General features: G+C 45.4%; 1 protein-coding gene across 4 annotated transcripts in view; it reads right to left on the reverse strand.

Moving 5' to 3' along the window:
• Positions 1-20,760, reverse strand: part of NBEAL1 (neurobeachin like 1) — a 672,403-nt gene that overhangs the window by 510,159 nt on the left and 141,484 nt on the right. For all 4 annotated transcript variants that reach the window (XM_069226032.1, XM_069226034.1, XM_069226033.1 and 1 more), the window contains one exon: positions 19,825-19,916. In XM_069226032.1, the coding sequence (XP_069082133.1) occupies positions 19,825-19,916 (92 nt within the window). The remainder of the gene's footprint in view (positions 1-19,824; positions 19,917-20,760) is intronic.

Genomic DNA, 20,760 nt, shown 5'->3' on the forward strand with positions numbered 1-20,760 from the left:
TGCAAGCAATCGCGGTGTCTCGAGAAGCTCTAAAGCAGAAGATAGACGCCCTGAGCACGGACATGGGACTACTCCGAGATGATAATAGACTCCTGGCGGAATGCGTGATCGCGACAGAAAGGGAACAGTCAGAGACAACTCTGGCGGTAACGGAGGCCAACAGCAGGCTAACTGATATGGAACAGCGGCTGAAGGCCCTACAAGCCAGAGCAGAAGATGCTGAAAATAAAGCCCGCCACAATAACATTCAAATAGTGGGCCTACTGGAGAAAATTGAGTAAACTGACCTTGTGGGGTACCTGGAGAAGTGGATAGCTCAAGAACTAATCCCAGAGGGGCTGTCCCCATTCTTTGCCTTTGAAAGGGTGCACTGGGTGCCGGCCCGAGCTCCCCCTCCGGGTTCATCACCACGCACAGTCGTGGCAAAATTGCTACACTTTCGAGATCATGACCTTATACTACCACAAGCTTGTCAAAATGACAACTTGATGATTGAAAACCTGTTGAAAGTGTTTTCGAAGGTAGTGCGGAGACAGCGGGCAGCCTTCAGCATGGTGAAAAAAAGGTTGCATGACTTAACGGTGGACTATTCAATGTAGTACCCTGCCCGGTTCCGAGTGATCATCCCAGTAGGGGTTCAGTTCTTCAACACTCCCCAGGAGGCTTGGGCATAGGCGTAATTCCAGCCCGGACCGGGCCCTGGAGCGGATCGCGGGCTGGAAAGAGGAGGCGCCGTGCACGATCCCAGAGGAGGGGGGTACGGCGATGGCGATGGCTGGCTCCCCCAAGGCGAAAGAAGTCCAACAAGGAAAACTGTGGCCAGTTGAAGAAGTGGCCCCCATGAGTGGGAAGGCATCTGGGGGTCGTGCACAGCCGCCGCCTGCCGCCATCATTACCTCAGACTCGGACACTGACTGGAGCATTTCGCTTCCCTCTAATGAGGGCCTACCTGTGGTGACTCCCTGCTCGGCTGACGATCTGATTTGACCTAGCATATACTGTTTATGAGTGCAGTTGTATGAGGCCGGCTGGGGAGCCGTACACGAAATAGGTACTCCTTGGCGGGCCGAGCAAGTCTTTTTCTACTGCTTCATATGTGTCCCTGTGATAGGGGGCTACACGATGATTTGAGTAAGAAATGTTTGAAGCTGGTTGGGGGCTGGATTTCCTGGAGGTCGAATGTTGCCTGGATACCCCCTGTAAAGTTGTATACTGTGACTGAACTGCTGTTTCTTTTGCTGTTTGGACGGGGTGGGGGTGCTGTTTCTTCCTGCCCTGGGGAGTGAGAGTTAGATTGTTACTTGCTTAGATTCTGTGAGGGTTCAATGGAAGTTACCGCTGGTGTGGCATCGTTCGACTACATATGTTGGGCTGAGGGGTGGGTCTATGTGTGAGCTCCAGTGGCTTGCGGAGGACAATGTCCTCTTCCCAATCCAAATGGCTCGTCCCCCATGGCGTATAAACACAACTACATTATTATCTCCTGGAAAGTCAGGGGCATACGTACACTAGCTAAGCGATACAAGGTCTTCACATACCGATAGACGGGGAGTGGACATTGCCTTCCTGCGGGAAATGCACATGACTACCAAAGAGGGTAAGGCCTTTTTGAAACGATGGCGGGGACAACTATATTACACTAAGTTTTCGGCTTATGCGCGGGCGTCCACATTTTGATCAGGGCGAGCCTACCCTTTTCCCTAGTGCACGCGGAGGGAAGGTATGTCGCAGTGATGGGCACACTAGATGGGCAGGACGCCTCCCTGGTTAACATTTATAGCCCCAATATTCTCTTCTGTGAACAACTGACAGCGCGCTTGCCACATGTATTAATGAGCAGGGTAATTTTGGGGGGTGATTTTAATTGCTTCCTTGACCCCGAGATGGATCGTTCTCACCCCCCCTTGCTGGACTCACCTGCACTTAGGGTCACAAAGGCGTTGCTAGAGTGGCAGGAACACTGGGGGCTTCGGGACAGCTGGCGCCTACTTCACCCCTTGGAAAGGGACTACTCTTTTTCTTGAGCATCCATGAGCTGCACGTCCACCTAGATTTCTTTCTTTGCTCCCCAGATATCCACATCAAAGTAACAGGGGCCTAGTTCCTCGCTTACACACTGTCTGCCCATAATCCAGTGTTGCTTAGGCTATCCTGGGGAAAGTCGCTTGCGCCGATCCCGGGCTAGTGCTTGAACCGAGAGATCCTGGAAGATCCCCCCTTTCGAGAAAAAACACGACAGCAGATTGTGCGTTATTTTGCCAGGATTGAGGGCACGGCCTCAATTGTCAAACAGAATGGGAAAAGTTCAAGGTGGTGACTAGGGGGCATTGTATTTTGGAGAAAGTTGGGGTTTGCTCCACCTTGCTCAAGGACATCGAAGATGCGGAAGCCCACCTTCACTCTTTAGAATTAGATAGACCAGGACACCCAGACCCGGAACCCCGAATGCAGGAGGTCAGGGTGCGAGTGGTGGAAACCACAGACCAGCTATGCTCATTTGACTATAATGCTTACGTGGCGCAACAACATAGTGAAGGGGACCGCGCAGGGAGGCTGTTGGCTTGGCTTGCGAACCCAGGGAGGAGGGGCTCTCCAATAGTGCAAATAAGCTCGTACACTGGGTCCCTGCTGGAAACACAAGACAAAATAAATGCCTACTTCTCTGCCTTTTACCGCACCTTGTACAGTAGTAGACCTTTTAGCTGACCCCAATCAGCGACTTAGCTTTCTACAAGACATCACAACCCCGCACTTGAGCCGAGATCAGGCAGTAACTCTGGGGGGGGGGGGGGGGGGGAGGTGGGGGAGGTGTGACATCACAGTGCCCAGAGTACTATAGGCCTTTAAAAGAATGGCCCGAGGTAAAGTTCCACGATGGAATGGCCAACCAATCAAATTTTATAGCACTTAGCCCTGAGACTTGTGACAATGTTCAACGAGGCATATGCAGTAGATCACCTCCCACTAACTAGAAGAGAAGCAATAATTATCCCATTGCTCAAACCTGAGAAAGAGATGTCAGACGTCGGAGCATACCGGCCGCTGTCTATGTTGAATGTAGACTATGAGATCCAGAGTGGAATTCTAGCCTCCTGACTTCTCCCCTTTATGCCCAAGCTAATTCACCCTGATCAGTCTGGGTTCATTCCCAAACGCAGCACAGCACCTAATATCAGACGTCTTCTGTCCATAGTAGCAGATACCTCCTATGACCGGCCCAGTGCTGCTATACTATCTGCAGATATTGAAAAGGCATTTGATAGCCTCGAATGGGCATACCTCTATGAATTCATGACCCGTATGGGACTTCGGCAGAGGTTTGTGGCTTGGATGAAGCTCCTATATACTAACCCCACAGCCAGAGTGAACACTGGGCAGACCATATCAGGGGGTTTTAGGGTGGAGCGGGGTACGAGGCAGGGATGCTCCTTATCCCCCTTACTGTTCGCCACAGCCATGGAGCCCCTGGCGGCATTAGCCCGGACCAGAGCTCACTTTGAGGGACGTCAGGCGGTGGGAGTTGTGCAGCGCATTGCATTGTACGCTGACGACCTGCTATTATTTTTGTAAGATACGAGACGTGACCTGCGGGGAGCGCAAGCCCTGTTGAACCGGTGCTAGGACTTAAAGTGAATTGGTCCAAAACAAAATTGCTTTCTATTGAGGAAAATGAGGCCCCAGTAGACTTGCCCAGAGATCTGGAGGTGTAATCCCGCTGCTTACAATACTTGGAGGTTAGGGTGTACCGATCTGTCCAGGACACATTTGAGGGTAACTACGGGCTGGGCATTTGCAACTTGAAGGCATCTATTTCCTTCTGGCAGACTCTGCCCATATCGGTGACGGGCAGAATTGCCTTCCAGAAAATGGTTGCACTGCCATGGCTAATGTACCTCTTCGTAATGCTCCCTCTGTGGGTACCCCAATCCTATTTCAAAGAATTAACATCACTTAGTACAGCATTTATATGGGGTGGAGGGTGACGTCGAGTGGCATGGGCGGCACTTTGAGGCCCGGTGCGGTGGGGAGGTCTAGCGGCTCCGGACTGCGAGTTGTACTACTTGGCGGCGCAGCTGCAATGGCTTGCTAAATGGTTGACGCATAGGAGACAGCAGGAGGGGTACACTGGCATGTTTGTTCCCACATACAGGGTGCTGCTTGGTTTGGTCCTGAGAGTTGAGATCCCCGCTGGACTGAACCTACAGTCCTTTACGGCCATGCGAAAATACTGGAGAGCAGTCATGAAAAAATTGGGTATTCAATGGCCATATTTCCCAGAGCTCCCACTTTCAGTCTTGCCACTACTGAAGGGTGACGGAATTGGAATGGTCTGGGGACATGGACTGCAGCAGGGGTAACTAAGATGGGTGACCTGTTCCGGGATGGGAAACTAATCCCTTCGAGACGTTTAATCTTCCAGGTGGGCAATTCCTGAACCATGGGGCAGCACCGACAATCATACATAGGTATTGGGGAATGGGAGATGGCCCGAACTCATGCGTGCTGTTCCTACATCCTGCAGGCAGCCGCAACAGTGATCAAAGTTGCCTGTCTATACCAACACTCACAAGCTGAGACTCTCAGGCCCAACGAAACACTATGCAACAAATGGGAGGCAGATTTGGGGACCACCATATCAGACGCAGCATAGGAAGGAATACTGGACAGGATGCCCAGAACCTCCAGAAATGCTAGGTTTCAGCTCATTAACTTTTATATCCCTCACAGAGCATATTTGCACCCAGAAAGGATTAATAGATACTTCCACACACAAGGAGTGGCTTGCTACCGCTGTGGAGAGGTGGGGGCATCCTTCATGCACATGATGTGGTCATGTCCTGCTCTTAATCAATATTGGACAAAGGTCATACAGCGCCTTGCCGATATTATTGAAAAACCTATTTCACTTGAACCCTCTCACTGTTTGCTGCACTAGTATCCACACACTGCCAAGAACAAAATCACCATTAGATTTCAAGACCTGGGCTTATTATTAGCTAAGAGGGAAATCACAAGAAAATGGAAGCACCCTACAAGCCCCTCCTTTCCATACTGGGTAAAGGAGCTGGAGAAGTGGGCTGAATGTGAAGGGACCCTTCTGCGAAGAGAGGCACATAAGGGAATAGGCACGCTAGATGGCGCGCAGGTTTGGTAATCAATAGTCCTGTCACTGAAAACCCCCCCAGAGGATTAAGATTGTGTTGAAAGGACCTGACTGAGAGCCCACAAGGGGAAAACCCAATGGACACCCGTCCGCTGCACTGCTCACCGACACGGGTTTAAAAGACACACTGATTCTATTAACACGCCACACCAGCAGGGGGAGAGGGGCAGGTAGTGAAAAAGGGCTAGTTGTTCCACCACCATCAGTGATTAATTCTTTATGCAAGGTTACTAGCATTGCACACTGACATAATAGATGCTAAACTGTGGCTTCACTCTTGCTAGCCTGGGCTACGCTAGCCAAATGCGGATACTCAAGTTCTGTATTGGGCGTAGGGGGCACTTCGTTGTAAGCTTGTACGATGTTTTGTAAAATACAATTAAATTGGTTAGAAAAAATATATATATAGTGAGTGGCAAATGTGAGTATCATAAATTCTAAGAAATGCACCAGCTATGCAATTAGCACCTTGGTGAATATACTTGGTGAATATACTTGGTGCTTAGTTCAACCTGATGGGGTGCTGTCTGCCTCAAACATACCATATGTGGACCAGATCGGGATATGGAAGTAGGCCTCTCTATGATCCACAGTGCTGAGCAAAACTATGAGGTTTAGGGCTATGTGTATTTTGGCAGTGAATTATCCTGAACATCTCTTTGGGCAAACATAGACTGAAAGGGTGAGATCTAAAACTGTGCAAAGTCCACCATCTTCCGCTCTACCATCAAGCACTGCAAGTATAAACATTGTTCTGTTCATCACCACAAAAGTGAGAAGATCCCTTTCCTGTCAAGGGGCGCTCCAGTATTTTATTCTACCTACCTTCGTTAATATTGGATGTAGTGTGTAGGGAAGCTAATCCATGCCGGAAAGGCCCAGAACCACCTCTGATGTGTCAACAAGCCCATTGATGTTCAGCATGTTTACACTGTGAGGTCAACATTCATCTGTCAGCCCTCAAACTCCTCTTTTGGGGGGAGCTGCAGAGACCAGACCCTTAAACCGTTCTGTCCTTTTGAATCAGATGGTTACAAGCCACCAGTATATCTGTAATGCCCTGACAGTTGGAAGGACACATTCTTCTAAAATATTTCCTCATGAAGTCCAGAACCGTACACTCATTACCTGGAGCAGTAGATGCCAGGGATGTCAGATATGTACCTTTGCTAGTGAGTAGTAATACCATATGCAACAGTCCTGGAGGGATCGGACATTAAACAAATTTAAATACTCTAAATATGAAGGGCCTTTGTTCATTTCCATGGGACACAAAGATGCTCAGAACCAAGGAACTGCTAGGCAATGTCTTGACTGCGTTCATATAGTACTCTTCCTTGCCCTCCTGATACTTGCTCAACACACCTAGCCTGTATCAGGGGCTAAGACCTGCATACCTCCATTAGAGGAGCCCAGAACTGGAGGATCGGTGGTGTACATCATTGGCCACAAACAGGGCTACAGACCCTGAAGAATTAATAAAACTTACTTCACATCTGAAGAAGGCAAAGCGGGTTCTTAGATCAAAGGCAGCAACGGCACGAAATCTGCAAGGGTGGTAGATACCACACAGGCAGTTAATGTGCCACCATCTCCAGCTTCATAATGAGCTCCTAGAAGAAGATACCAATGCCTAGGTAGACTCGTCACAAAGGTCTCAAAGGTATTTAATTACGCTACATGCCCTAGTAGCTACACCAGCAATAGAGGAATGCTCCAGTGGGAAGAACAAAAATAAGCCAGACTGATCCAAACATAATCTGTGATCTATCGATGGTCATAGCAGATCAATATCCACTGAGCCTGACATGTGCGTATTTGGCCTCAACATACACCATGCCAGAAAATGTTAACTGCAGATGTCCCTCATGGATAGCTTTACTCAGGATTCAGACAGAAAGACATTTAATGAGCCCTCCTTGGAAGTCTGAGATCCCCTGCCCCAGGGTATCTGCTGTCAGCTGCATACTCTGCAGGCCTCTACTGGCCTGGTCTCCAAAGATGTACAACTACATGGGTTAGGGGAAGTGTATAATTTGTTCACCAAAGAGGCTCACAGAAACTATCAGATTTATTATGCCCAAAGAGATATGCAACCATGAAGAGGGGGCGTAGAGTTTATGAGCCTTGGGTTATCTTCAGAACTGTTGTTGCTGTTAGAATCCTTCTTGCTGTGCAACCCTGAAGACCTTTTAAGGTGCTTTTCTAGTACGGGCACTGAAAACCATAAAACTCAATACCTCTCCCTCTCTGATGGTGTTGACTGACAGAATAATTTAGATGGCTGCCCAGTAAAAGGTTAGACCAACCACACGGTGACATATCAATTTGGAACCGGAATTCTGACCTTTGGGGCTTTCCATTGAATAAAACCGCTTGCAAAGCTTTTTGGAGCAAACGCATTATGACTGTTGAACAGTACAGCTGGGCAACTTTGAACTCACTGTAATGCATGACAATATACATGAAAGAAACCCTCAGGAGAAGACAAGACTCCTTGGAATCTGTCGACCTGCATACAGAAGCAGAGGTCCTATAGAGGATCAAATTTCAAGATGTACAGCTACTGAAGTAGAGAACAAGGTGCTGGATTCTGAGGCACCTTGGACACTACTTGTGGGAGTCTGCTTCAAACAAATGTGATCCACAAAAACCACAGACTCCTGACAATGAGTCCCAGGATTCAAGAAGCATACAGAAGGTGATGTGAGAGAGTGGGAAGACATTTAAGAACCTGCACTTCAAAACCCCAAGAAACAGAAGAGCTACAATGTTCTCCATGAAACACATCTATTAAGAATTTGCACAGTGGGATAAGACACCTGATAGATAACAGCATGGTGACTCAGACTCCTTAGGAGATGGCTGGCTCTATCCTAATATATGGCACCCAGAGATGTGGGAATTAAAAGAACAGGAAGGAGACATCAATAGAGGCAGCAAGAGGAAATGTAGTGATTAGAGTTAATCGTGAATCCCGTCCCTGCCAGTAGAAAATATGCTTCCTATTTGCAAATGCAAGGTAAACTCAGGGTGTAAAAACAAAACGTGATACCAACTATATAATCAATTTTGGTATATTTTAGACTGCCTCTTGTAGGCCACTGAGAAGGGACAGTTTGAGATCTCTGTGTGTTGTCATTATAGAGGCATTTAGTTGAGGGCAGATATATATACATAGTAGGTTATGGAGGGATCTGTCTGTCAAACCTTATCACCAACACTTATCTACCTAGTGTGTCACAGGAAAATCGACTGACCACCTTCGGCAGACGGCTTTGGAGGAGGATCATCACCACTCTGGATCAATGGCCACATCCTGCATAGTAGACCCTGCTATATCTATATCTAGCCAGGAAAATAGAATTGGTTCCTATAAGGTAACTTTCCTGACGCATCAAAACCTGGGGGCATATGTGTGGAAGAACTGAGGACCACCCCACATTTTATGAGGTCCAAGAGACCATTCATGTTCCATGGCTGGGCAATTAATTTAGTCATAGTGGTTTATGGGGGAGATAGTGTAAGAGGTAAGGAAGCGTATTGCGAGTTTTCATGGTTTCTGAAGGGTTCCTTTCGGTCATACCTATCCTACAGCATGGTAGGGTGGATCTTTGCATAAAGGAACAGTGTTTAATGTAAGGTGTGCCTAAAGAGCTAAGTACAAAAAAAAAACCTAACAGTTTAACCAAGTCAATCTCCCCCAACTCCCTCCCAATACCTCCCCCCGTAGAAGCATCTATGACTCAAACATGGTCCCCCAACACGTAAGTAGGTGACAAGACAAAACCCAATCCTAGAGTCTCCAGCTCAAGGTCCTGGCCTCCAAGGGTTAAAGTAAGGGTAAGTTGGTGCTGGTATGCAAACATGATGTAAAACAAATGGAACATGTGCAGTCGCTCCGCCGTATGTAATTATTGGCCAGAATCATCGGAGAGCAAGACCTTCCCAGTGGTACTGGTCTCCGATGGAACCAGCGCAACAGATCCCTCCTTCTCCACATTTAATGTAGCTGGTGACTCCTGGCAACCTTGACGTCCCCTTCGGAACCTCTTCCTGTGCCAGAAACCTCCGTGACTAAATTCAGCAGTTCCCTCAGTTGTCACGCTCAGAGTAGCCAGGTCACCGTGGTGGTGGGTTTGGGTGTAACGGGCACTGTTCCATCAGCCACCACCAAGCCTTGTCTGGGGTGTCAAAGAACTACGATTTGCCCTAGTGGATTACTCGCAGATGTGATGGAAAAAGGAGCATGTATGGAAGTGCCACTGCTCAAAGATTTTTTTTTAACATGATCATATGATTTCCTTTGCGCTTGAACATGTCTAGCGTATGCCGTGAATATTATTATGCATGTGGATTGATTCACAAGTTGCCCCTTTGCCTTCGCACCATGCAGGATAGTGTCCGTGACATTGTAGTTCAGGATCTTGGTGATCATAACGCAAGGCGGAGCTCCCAGAGGGGGTCTCTAGACCAGGGACCTGTGTGCACGTTCAACGATAAACCAGGTAGATGGCAAGCTGTTGTAAAACTAGGATTAAATCTATTGTTTTAGGAACACTTCAGGTGTTGATCCCTCTTCCCCCTTGGGGAACCAGACAAAACAGAGGTTGCTTCTGCGGGTTCTATTTTCGGCATCATCTCCTCGGTCAGGAAGGATGTTTGAATTAGAGGTCAGACAGGACACCAGATAAAGAGACACACCCTATTTAGAGTGAGGCAGACCGTTAGCTTTCTGTTCACAGCACCCCCATTAACTCTGTTGATGAAAAGCTTACGCTGATGGACTGATGTGTCATCAGACCACCTGCCCTATTAGGGCTGATAGTCTGATGTCCCTTTTTTAGGCATACAATGCCAATAAAACCTGGTGATGATGAACAGACAAATTAAAATAAAGACACCACATCCAAGGGATAAAAATCGCTCTTGGTGTGGGTGTCATTAGTTATTTGTTTTTTCAAAAACAAACTGACACTTCAAGGGTTTGTTTTTGCAAAAACTCAAAGTTTGGTGGATGGCTGTTCACCAAACATTTGGTACCTTCAGAGGAACCGCTATGACAGCAGTTCCTCTGTGGGTAAAATGATCAACACTTGGCCGACTAATCTCTAAGTGTGGGGGTCTTCTGGTCTGTCAGGGTGGACATGTAATTCTAGACAGCACCAATGCCACTAGGAATCTGCAGCACAGCGAATACCTAAACTGTATTTGAAAAGGACCAGGAGAGGGGAAAAGAGAAGACTGTATAGTGGAACAATGGCAGCAAGAAGGGCAAAGAATGGAGCATCAAAGAAACCTGTCATCACAGCACTCTGCTGTGAGGGAAGAGCAACCTAAAAAGGGTGGGCAGGGTGCTCCAGAGAGGAAACAATTCAGCATCTCCTGGCCTAGTGCCAGGAGTTTTCAGGAAGCAAAGGCAAGCAGAAGGTGGAACCAAGTTCAAGTGAGCAAGCAAGCTTGTGGCCATCAGATGATGAAGCCCTTGGTGAGATTTCTTATGTGAAATCCAAAACTCACTTGGTAACATATTCTGATGATACTGATACTGCATATTCAGCAAAGCAGACCTTTGTAACGGATGATTGAGAAACATGAACATTTGTGAACACAAGTGCAGAAAATCAGGTGACTTTCATAACCGATCATGGAGTTCTTTTACTTTTATTTGTTTATGTAGAAAAGCACCAAAAGCATATTAATCTGTGCATACAGATATGAAAGGGAGAATTATTTTAAAGGAAAATATGACTACGCCAATTCATAATTTGCATTCTGTTGTATGCTAGGAACAGATGTATTATCATAACTTAATGCCCTCTGATCACAGAGTTACTATTCCATTACAAGAAAGCTGAAGGACACTAAAGTCTTTTTATGGCCTTCACTGTTCAATATGGGCTGAGCGTCCTTATTCTTTTAATGAGCCAAGATAACGTACCTTGCCAGTGCAGTAGCATAACAATAAAAACATTACATCGAGGCAATAATCAGCTAAATCATTAATGCTGGCATGGGGATCACATACTAGACCCATACTTTTCTCGGTTTTATAAGAGAAGACAGATTTACATAGTACAAAGGTGATATGGGAAATACATGCGTACATAGACAGACAGTTGGACTTACATATGATGCCTTGTGGTGATAGCGGTGATTACATCGCCAAACTCACAAGTGTGAAATAAAGAAACCCATCAAATGATTGAACAGGGTTTTAAGCAATCTGTCGGCAATTAGCAAGTAATGAGTACCCCTAATTGCACAAAGAAAAAATCCTTATTACAAAATTTAGATTTTTTGCTCCCACACTTTATATATTCTACTACTATTAACTTATTTAGTTTACGTACTACAGAAATTCTCTATCAACCCCACTACAAAGCTGACATAGATGCATATATATTACAATAACAATCTCACTAAACAGTTTGTATAGCCTTTAGCTACTGGCTCCTCGCCTGAGTAAAACTAGCATTGTCTGAAAGCCAAGATATATATTTTTACTGTAAAATAACACATTGCACCAGTAATCCCGGACACTGAAGGGGAGTACTTATGGTGAGGCTAAGTACACTTTGCAATACCAGAATACCATCAATCACAGTCAGGTAAGACAATAGTTGAAGTGGACTGCCCTGTGCCCCATGATGTATGCTGTAGTCGGTGGAAGCAAAATGTGAATGACACTACAGCACACCAATGGATGAAAAGGGCTGACTGAATGCCCTGTTACTATGTATTATGTACCTATTTTATTAAGAACAAAGGGGGTTATTCCAACTTTGGAGGAAGTGGTAATCCGTCCCAAAAGTGACGGTAAAGTGACGGATATACCACCAGCCGTATTACGAGTCCATTATATCCTATGGAACTCGTAATACGGCTGGTGGTAAATCTGTCACATTTGGGACGGATTACCACCTCCTCCAAAGTTGGAATAACCCCCAAAGTGTCTTGGCTAATACAAGACCTAAAATGAGACACAAATGCGAATGTAGAAAGAACTCAGGACTTAAGCTTCACCCTATGTAAATAGTACTCTAACACACTCTGTGTACTTATAAACCCTAAGTAACTTTACAAAGTTATCACAGGGATGGGGCGGAGAAAATAGCCTAGTGACTCCAAAATAGCAATTCAACATAAAATCATTTGCTCCCTATTAAAAATGCACAAATATATCATTAGTCTTGGGATCAGTTCTCTCGCTGGCCGGAATCTGTCGTTTCTCATCTGACCAGGGAGTTACTTGACAAACATCTGCAGCTTGGGGATTTACTTCAAAGAACATTTTTTGCAAAAGGCTGTCATTAACAATTCACAATGGCAATAATATGAAATGCAATAGCATACACCTTTATCACTAATAGACAGCAGGCTTACTGATGGAACTGACACGTGCAGCTACAGTTATCTCATTTTATGTGTAAAGAATCCATACTACACATGCCCTCATAAAGAGTGGTGGTATTCCACTAGAAGCAGTAACTCCAGGAGGATCCCTGCAATTCACCATTGCAACTCACCTGGTTTCTCTTGGCCCAGAATAAACGGGTCCACAAATTCCAGACCTGGTAATCCTAGCTCCACAATCACGGACCTGATCATTCCAGGTCCACAGACACTAGGCTCGATTACACCAGTTGAAGGTGTGTACCTGGTGAAACGGTTGCAGGGGCTGCAGGAAGGAACACAGCCTACCAATGCCTACCTCTGTAGCACCATGGGAGAAGCATACAACACTCTCTACTGTCAGGGGCCTGGACCCCGACCCCTTCTTACCCTCTTCCCATCAACTCCCCATCAATGCAGAGGCAGGGAAGCCCAAGGCACTGGCATAGCAAGAGGATGCGTGAAATTCCTCTTCCTCTCTCACCCTCCCACGGATTAAGAACAGCCTCAGGACAAGAGCAAAGTCTAGGGCTGTATGCACCCCCGGAACCCCTCATCTACCTAACCCACATTATGAGGTGGGGGCTCATAACACTCCTCTATGATTCTGAATCTGTACCCAAAGCACCAACTGTCACCACCAGGCCCCACTGGCCCTCCCACTGACATCTCCGACTGCTCTGAACAAGTGGAAATTGACAGCCGATTTGTCTTGGGAATCGGGAAAAATGTAGTAGAAAAGTATTGGGCGAAAGCATCCAGTTTAGATGAATGTATGGTAATCCACAGTAGCGGGGAGAACATGGCGGGCTGCGGAGTTCACGCAGCGCGCTAGAGTGCTTCCGGTTCCGGTTCCTAGGGGGCGCGGCAGGACGCGGCTGCCCAGCGGATTGCGGCTGTAGGCACACGGATGTGCGCGCCGCTTTTGTTGGAGTCGGAGGCAGACTGGAGGGCAGCGGGGGCTGTCTGGTGGCGCCTGGCCGCGCTGGAGCTGCGCCGGGCCCGGAAAGGCGTGGCGCGAATTCCCCTTCGGGGCAATAGCGGCAGTAGTAGCTGCAGCAGCGGAACGGGTGGAGCAGCAGCCGAGAACTTGCGGCAAGGAGTACAATTTAAAGAAAATTTGGAGAAGGGAGCCAGGAGAAAAACGGTGAGGCAGTGTGGGGGTGGGGTGGGTGATTTCCCTTCCCCCCCGCTTTTCTTAACAAGAGTGGAGGGGACTGATCAGTGGCTTCGGGACAATTTGGCTGCGACTGCCGAGGAGAAGGGAGACAAGGGGGGGTCAGCCAAAAAAAATCCGAAATCTAAATCTGGGGAAGGAGGAAGGATTGCGGTGAGGAAGGTGGGGGAAAGCAAGCTTAAGGGGAGAGATAAGTTGACGCCCTCCCTAAGGTCTTTTTTTAAAGTGAGACCAGAGGTAATTAAGCTAACCCCTGGGCAGGCCAGAGTGGCAATGGAGGTTACCACCAGGCAGTCGGATAATGTTGCCGGTGAGGGCAGGGGGTGGGCGAGGCCCCCCCCGCCACTGCCAGGAGAAGAACGGATGGCCCAAGTGCAAGTTCAGATCCCAAATGCTATGCCCGCAGAGGTTCAAGACTCCGCGCCTAAGTCGGTAGCTGTGGAACCCCCTCAAGCCGTTTCTGTTATCTCACCTTCACTGAGTTCTTCGTTGGAGGCGTTAATTTTGTCTATTTCTGAGGATGTAAAAAAAGGTTTTGCGAACTCAGAAGTAAATCAAGGGGAGATAAGAGAGGTTTGTGCTAATTTAGAAAAGAAAATTGATGGCGTAATGGAAAGAACACAGGCCCTGGAAGAAGCGATGGGGGGTATGAAGGAGGAATTGGCACAGCATAAGGGTGAGATCGATGCACTGAAGGGGAGCGAACAGGCATTAAAAAACAGGGTTGAGCAGCTGGAAAATTATTCAAGAAGAAATAATTAAAAACTTTTGAAAGTGCCTGAAGGTATAGAAGCGAACGATCTTAAGGCCTTTGTAGTATCACTAATTAAATCAGCGGTGGATCTGGAGGAGACTGAGGAGGAAATCGGGAAGGAAATTCAGAGAATCCATCGAGACCCCTTTAAGCTGCGAATGAACAGTAGTAGACCTCGGAAAATTTTTATAAACTTTTTGTCATACCAGATGAAAGAAAAGATTTTATCTAGAGCACTGAAACAAAAGTCTCTAAGAGTGAATGATATTGTTTTTGAGATCAGGTCTGATCTATCCAGGGTTACTATGGATAGGCAGTGGGAACTGGGGAAACGTTTGGAGATTTTCAAATCTTTGGGGGTCTCAGCCCAGTTGAAATTCCCAGCCTTCCTCAGGGTCATGTATAATAACAAAATGTATAATATCAGAGACATAAGTGAGGCGGATGAATTATTGGTAGTGGTCAAAAATGGGCAGTCCACTGAATAAGGTTGCGTTTAATGTTTAAATTCTCCCAGGAACACGGGGGCGCTCTAAAATTTGGATCATTATGGTCCTTAGTCGGGGGGGGTTTTCCACGGGTGGGGTATGGGGGGAAGGGGACGGGGAGAGGGGGGTAGGTTTAGGGTTGGGGAGGGAGAGTGGGAAAAAAGTTAAAAGTAGTGCCTCTTTCAACCCAGTTATCTGTTACCTAAGATTGATTGATAGCTAGTAGGGAGAAAAGGCAGGGGGTGCAGAACATATCTTGGCAAATCCTTTCATGGAATGTTAATGGCTTGAGGGTGCGAGGAAGAAGGGAACGAATATTACAGTATCTGCAGGATTCTACGGTGCAAATTTTAGTTTTGCAGGAAACACATTTAACAAAGGCGGAGTGCATTAACATAATACAAAAGCTGAGATGGGTTCAAATATTTTCATGTACAGAACACAACTATCATAATAAAGGGGTGGCAATCTTAGTTAAACATTCACAGTAGGGGGGTGTGGCAATTTTGGAATCTAGATCAGATATAGCAGGGCGATGGGTGATAGTTAAAATACAATTTGGGGGTCGTAATCTGGTCTTAGCAGGTTACTATGGCCCCAACTGCGATGATATAGAATCTTTAAAGCATCTCTTTTCTCAGCTTCTTGAATTTTCTGACCCGGTTATTTTGATGGGTGATTTTAATGTGGTGTTAGACAATGAGCTGGATAGGCATAACTGCAAATCACGAGGCACGCCTAAGTCGCAACAATATTTAAGGAGGATGATGAAGGAATTTGGCCTGTGCGATATTTGGAGACAAAGGGTGGGGAATAGCAGGGATTTTTCTTTTTTTAATAAGAAATATAGACATGCCTCTCGAATCGATTATTTTTTATTAGATACACGTCTGAGAGAGGAGGTGAAGAATATAGCGTATCTACCCTCGCATTTATCAGATCACTCTGCGGTGGTGTTAAATATGAGTTTTCGGCAGACAAGTTTCAGTAATCGGTGGACGATTGATCGGTCCTTGTTATTAGATCAGGAGGTGTTGTTAAAGCTGCGTAAGGAATCAGATTTTTTTTCAGTAGTATGGGACACATTTAAAGCGGTTATTCGCGGGGAGTTATTCGCGGGGAGATAAGGAGTAGTTCCATCCAGAAACATAAACGGCAGAGAGACGAGATTTATGCGCTAGAGCAGGAAATGCGAAAACATAAAGTCGAAATAATAGAAGCAGGGGAGACTGAGGCTTTGAGGGCCAGCTTGGATGGGTTGAGAAGCCAGTTGGAGAAGATACTACAGGGAAGAATTCAAAGGAAATGGGAGGCAAGCAAATTGGCTCATTTTGAATATGGGGAAAATGCGGGGAAATTGTTAGCCTGGAAAGGCAAAACAGATCGTGTTAGGAACTACATCAAGGAGGTTGAAATTGAGCACTCAGGAGAAAAAAGAACGGATGAGGCGGCAATAGAATCGGCTTTTCGAAACTTTTTTTCACAATTGTATTCGGAGGGGTTAGAGGTGGATGAACGTATGGTAACGGATTGGATGGGGGCTGATATATCCATAGCTTTATCGTTGCAGGAGAGGGAAGCATTGAATGCTCCAATAACGGCTGAGGAAATTAGGAGAACCTTGACTAGTAGTAAGTCGGGGACGGCGCCGGGCCCGGATGGTATCCCAGTGGAAGTTTATAAGGTATTAGGGGACTCAATTATCCCAGTATTGACTGAGGTGTTTGGGGGGATCCTGGAATCTGGTAATGACATTCCTCTTTCATGGAATGAGGCGGTGATCTCTTTAATTTTGAAACCGGATAAAAATCCAGCGAAATGTGCTTCTTACAGGCCTATATCATTGCTGAACAGCGATTATAAATTGCTAGCTAAGATTCTAGCGGATAGGTTGAGTAAGATAGCGAATAATTTACTGCACCCGGATCAGAAAGGCTTTTCTAAAGGCAGATATCTGCATGAATTAACTTTTGAACTGATCGGGGCAATAGATATGGCTACAACGTTTGGGTCGCCACTGGCAATTATTATCTTAGATGCAATGAAAGCCTTCGACCAAGTAAATTGGAACTTTTTGAAATCGGTCTTGAGGTGGGCCAACTTAGGATCCAAGTTTTGTGGGGTTATTGACCGGATCTATACATCACCTAGTGCCAGGATTCTGGTGAATGGGAAACTTACGGACCCCATTACAATTTCAAGAGGTACTAGGCAGGGTTGCCCCCTGTCGCCTGTATTGTTTAATCTGTATATTGAGCCGTTTGCTAGAAAAATCAGACAAAATCCTCTTATCTCGTCCTTTAGCTGCAATGGCTGGGAAAAGAAAATCTCTTTATATGCAGACGACTTACTGATATATACTAATAACCTGCCTTTAGCTTTTAACACAGTTAAAGATCTTGCCGAACAATTTGTAAGGATATCAGGGTATCGGATTAATGTGGGGAAAACAGAAACTATGCAGTGGAATATGGAAGTAGGGCCAATATCAAACAAGCAGGAAATACGGTACCTGGGCATTTTAGTGACCCAAAATTTGAAGGACTTAGTGGAAAGGAATGCAAGAAAGTTATTAGTGGAATGTAAAGCTATGCTACAAAAGTGGGCATATCTCCCTTTGACGATTCTCAGGAGGATAAATTTAATTAAGATGTTTATTCTGCCCAAATGGAATTTTGTGTTTTCAGCTATACCTTTGGCAGTGCATAAGGGATACCTGGATAAAATGCAGCAAGCAATAAGTAGTTTTATTTGGAATTCAAAGGGGCCGAGGATATCATGGAAACAATTATGCAGAAGAAGGGAAAAGGGAGGACTGACTCTACCTGATTTGACATATTATGCGTGGGCTTTCTTGTTTAAAAACTCAAGGATGTTGTTTCTGTCCCCAGACGGTTCAGCAGTGGGCAGAATGTATAAGGCAATGGTTTTATCTGTGAAAGGGGCCTTAAAGTCTTTTCTATTCAAATTCGGCGACCCTAAATTTTTCAAAAAAGGTAAACTAAAAGTACTGCAAGGAATGGCAAGGAGCTGGTATCAGCTGAGACGACGGTTGGGTGTACACTATTACAGCTATCAGGCCCCTATCTGGGATTCCCCGGGCACCCCAAAATGCTGTCAAGATATCCTAGCATTACCACTCAAAAGGCAGGTGTGGAAAGGTGGGGTGAGCTTGCGCGAGAGGGTACTTTACTTTTTTGGGATGAATTGGTAAGAATAACGGATGGATCTCTGTCCAGGTTAAAATATCTACATATAAGAGAGTGGGAAAAAGAAATTAAGGGGGGATTGGGAGTGTTAAATGCTTTGGAGGATTCTTTTTTAGATCTGGCGGACTCAGCACCTGTGAAGAGGTTGGCGGTTTGGTATTGGGAAATATTAGAAACTCTTGATGAGAGTTTTGTCCTACCAAACAAGTTATGGGGCAAGGCGATGACAGGCGACAAGATTGGGTCATGGTGGAAGAAGTTGTTTGTGACTCTGTATGAAGTAGTGAAGCCTGCCCCATTAAGGAAAAACCATCTTTATACTCTACACAGAGCGTATATATCTCCGGCAAAACTTGCCAAGTTTAAGAAGGGGGAGGTGATTAAATGTCCGAAATGTGGCGGGCCAGGAGCAACGGATATACATATGTTCTGGGATTGCCCCGCTATTCGGTTGTTTTGGGAGGAGGTTTTCAGGGCAATATCATCTATGCTAGGCTGGAAAATTAATGTATCACTCCCACTGATTATATTTGGGCAGCTTCAGGATGAGGGTATATGGAGCAGGGTGAATAAAGCTAATCGCACATTTTTGTTTTATGTAATTGTGCTGGGCCGGAACGAAATCTGCAAAAATTGGATGAAGGAGCACCCTCCGAGCTATACAGATTGGCTTAATGCAGCTCTTCGTGCGGCGAATATGGATCTAAATGTGCAGGGCTCTAAGAGAAACGTAGAACTGTGGTCATCATTATTAAAATGGGAGGGAGTAGTTTGAATCTGTTTTCCTGTTAATATCTGCTACTTTGTGACTATGTGATATTGGGTTGGTTATTTTCTCTCTTTAGTCCAATGATTAGCCACCGTTTGATGCTCCTGCAGGTTTGCCTAGGCAGACCGGGAGATACAAAGGTGCATCCCTTGACTTGAGTCTCTCTTCTTAGTCAGAGGGTGAGAAGGTTACAGGAACTAAGAGGTGGCTCCGTAAGCGGGGTTGAATGAGGACAAAAAAAAAAAAAAAAAAGAAAGCATCCAGTTTAGGGGATTCTGGTCGTCCAGTAATACTGCATCAAATTTTGGAAAACTTTTAATGAAGGCCCAGGGCTGATTTCTGAACAAACAGGTAAACATTTTAATTAACATACTTCATTTCTAAATCTACCTGTTTTTTAAACACCTTTTTCAGTTTTTGCTCCTTGAAAGGCAGGTGAAATGATTAAAAATCATTAAAAGAAAACTAATAAGAAATCAATATCAGATAATGTAACATTGCATGGTAAATAAAGTAGGAATTGCTGTGAGCATTAAGGTAACTGGCAGAAAATAAAATAAAAAAATATTGAAGCATGCCCTTTAATATATTAGACCTATCATTTAAGGCATTTTGTTCCTCTAAAAGTACAGTGGAACGAGAGCCCATTTGACTTCAGCCCTGTACGTTTTACCCTATTTCCTAATGTTTGTTTTGAAAGTTTACAATTATGTCGGGGAATTTTATCCAAAAATGAAAGTCTAAGAAATCTACTGCAGTCGTAAATGGCGTCACTCTTAAAAACCAACCGCATGCTTCTTTTTTTCCTACACATTATTCTCCCGATACCATTATCAAAACAAAATTATGAATGCATTATTTCTCTTACCTAGTAGGCATTGTTTCAAAGTCCACATCCAGGAATTGCTCATAGCTGCACACAAAGCTGTCCAACCACAGCTTCAAGTAATCTGGGTCTCGCTACAGAAAATATAAATAAAAAAGCAGCGTTCAGCATTTTATGGTGCAATAGTTCCTTGTATTCAGCATAAGTGAGTGCGCAATGTAAAACAACAATTTTCATTGGCTAAATGGGCTTAAGTCCCCTTACGTGCACTACAGTCACGACTAACTCATTAGATGTCAGGTTAAAACAGGGTTACAGTTCCTAGACCTTGTCAGAAAAGGGAACGGATCAGAAAAGTGTCAGAGTGTTTGGTTCATAGTCTGTGCAAAGCAAATTTATTTGATACCTGGAGCACACAAGAAGGTTACTGCAAAAGAACAAAACCAACATTATAAACAGGCGACACAACATATATCTTGTAGCAGTCCAGTAATAGTAGATTTTGTTTCTTTGCCCTGGAAGACTAAAAAATAATCATTGTCAACTCTGCCTGCTACACATGAAGGTCTTCTCCATAAAAAAACACCCTTAAATGAGCTGGATAAAGTAGAGATGCTTGAGCCAGCAAAGTTATGAGGTCTTACTGAAAGTCAGAGTTTCTTCTACTTAGAAATTGTGCTTCGGAAACATAGCAATGCTTCCACCTTGTGTAGTACCTTTCATTGCTTCACTGCCCATAGCGTGATTTTGATCCCCGTCCACATCCCGGGAGTTCACCACACAAAACTAACAGCTCAGTACCATAAAGATTTTCTTAATCCATGCTGGTATGAGTTCCACCTGAAGATCCCTCAAGGTAACGCCTCCAGAACACTTCAAGAGACCAGAAGTGAACCATAGCAAGCAGACCAAGATAAAGCCACCCCCAGAAGTGCTTTTCTTTGGAAGGTGGGGGCAGGGGTAAGAGAGAGAGAGAGA

Source organism: Pleurodeles waltl, chromosome 3_1, assembly GCF_031143425.1.
Source record: "Pleurodeles waltl isolate 20211129_DDA chromosome 3_1, aPleWal1.hap1.20221129, whole genome shotgun sequence".
In the NCBI taxonomy this organism is placed as follows: domain Eukaryota; kingdom Metazoa; phylum Chordata; class Amphibia; order Caudata; family Salamandridae; genus Pleurodeles; species Pleurodeles waltl.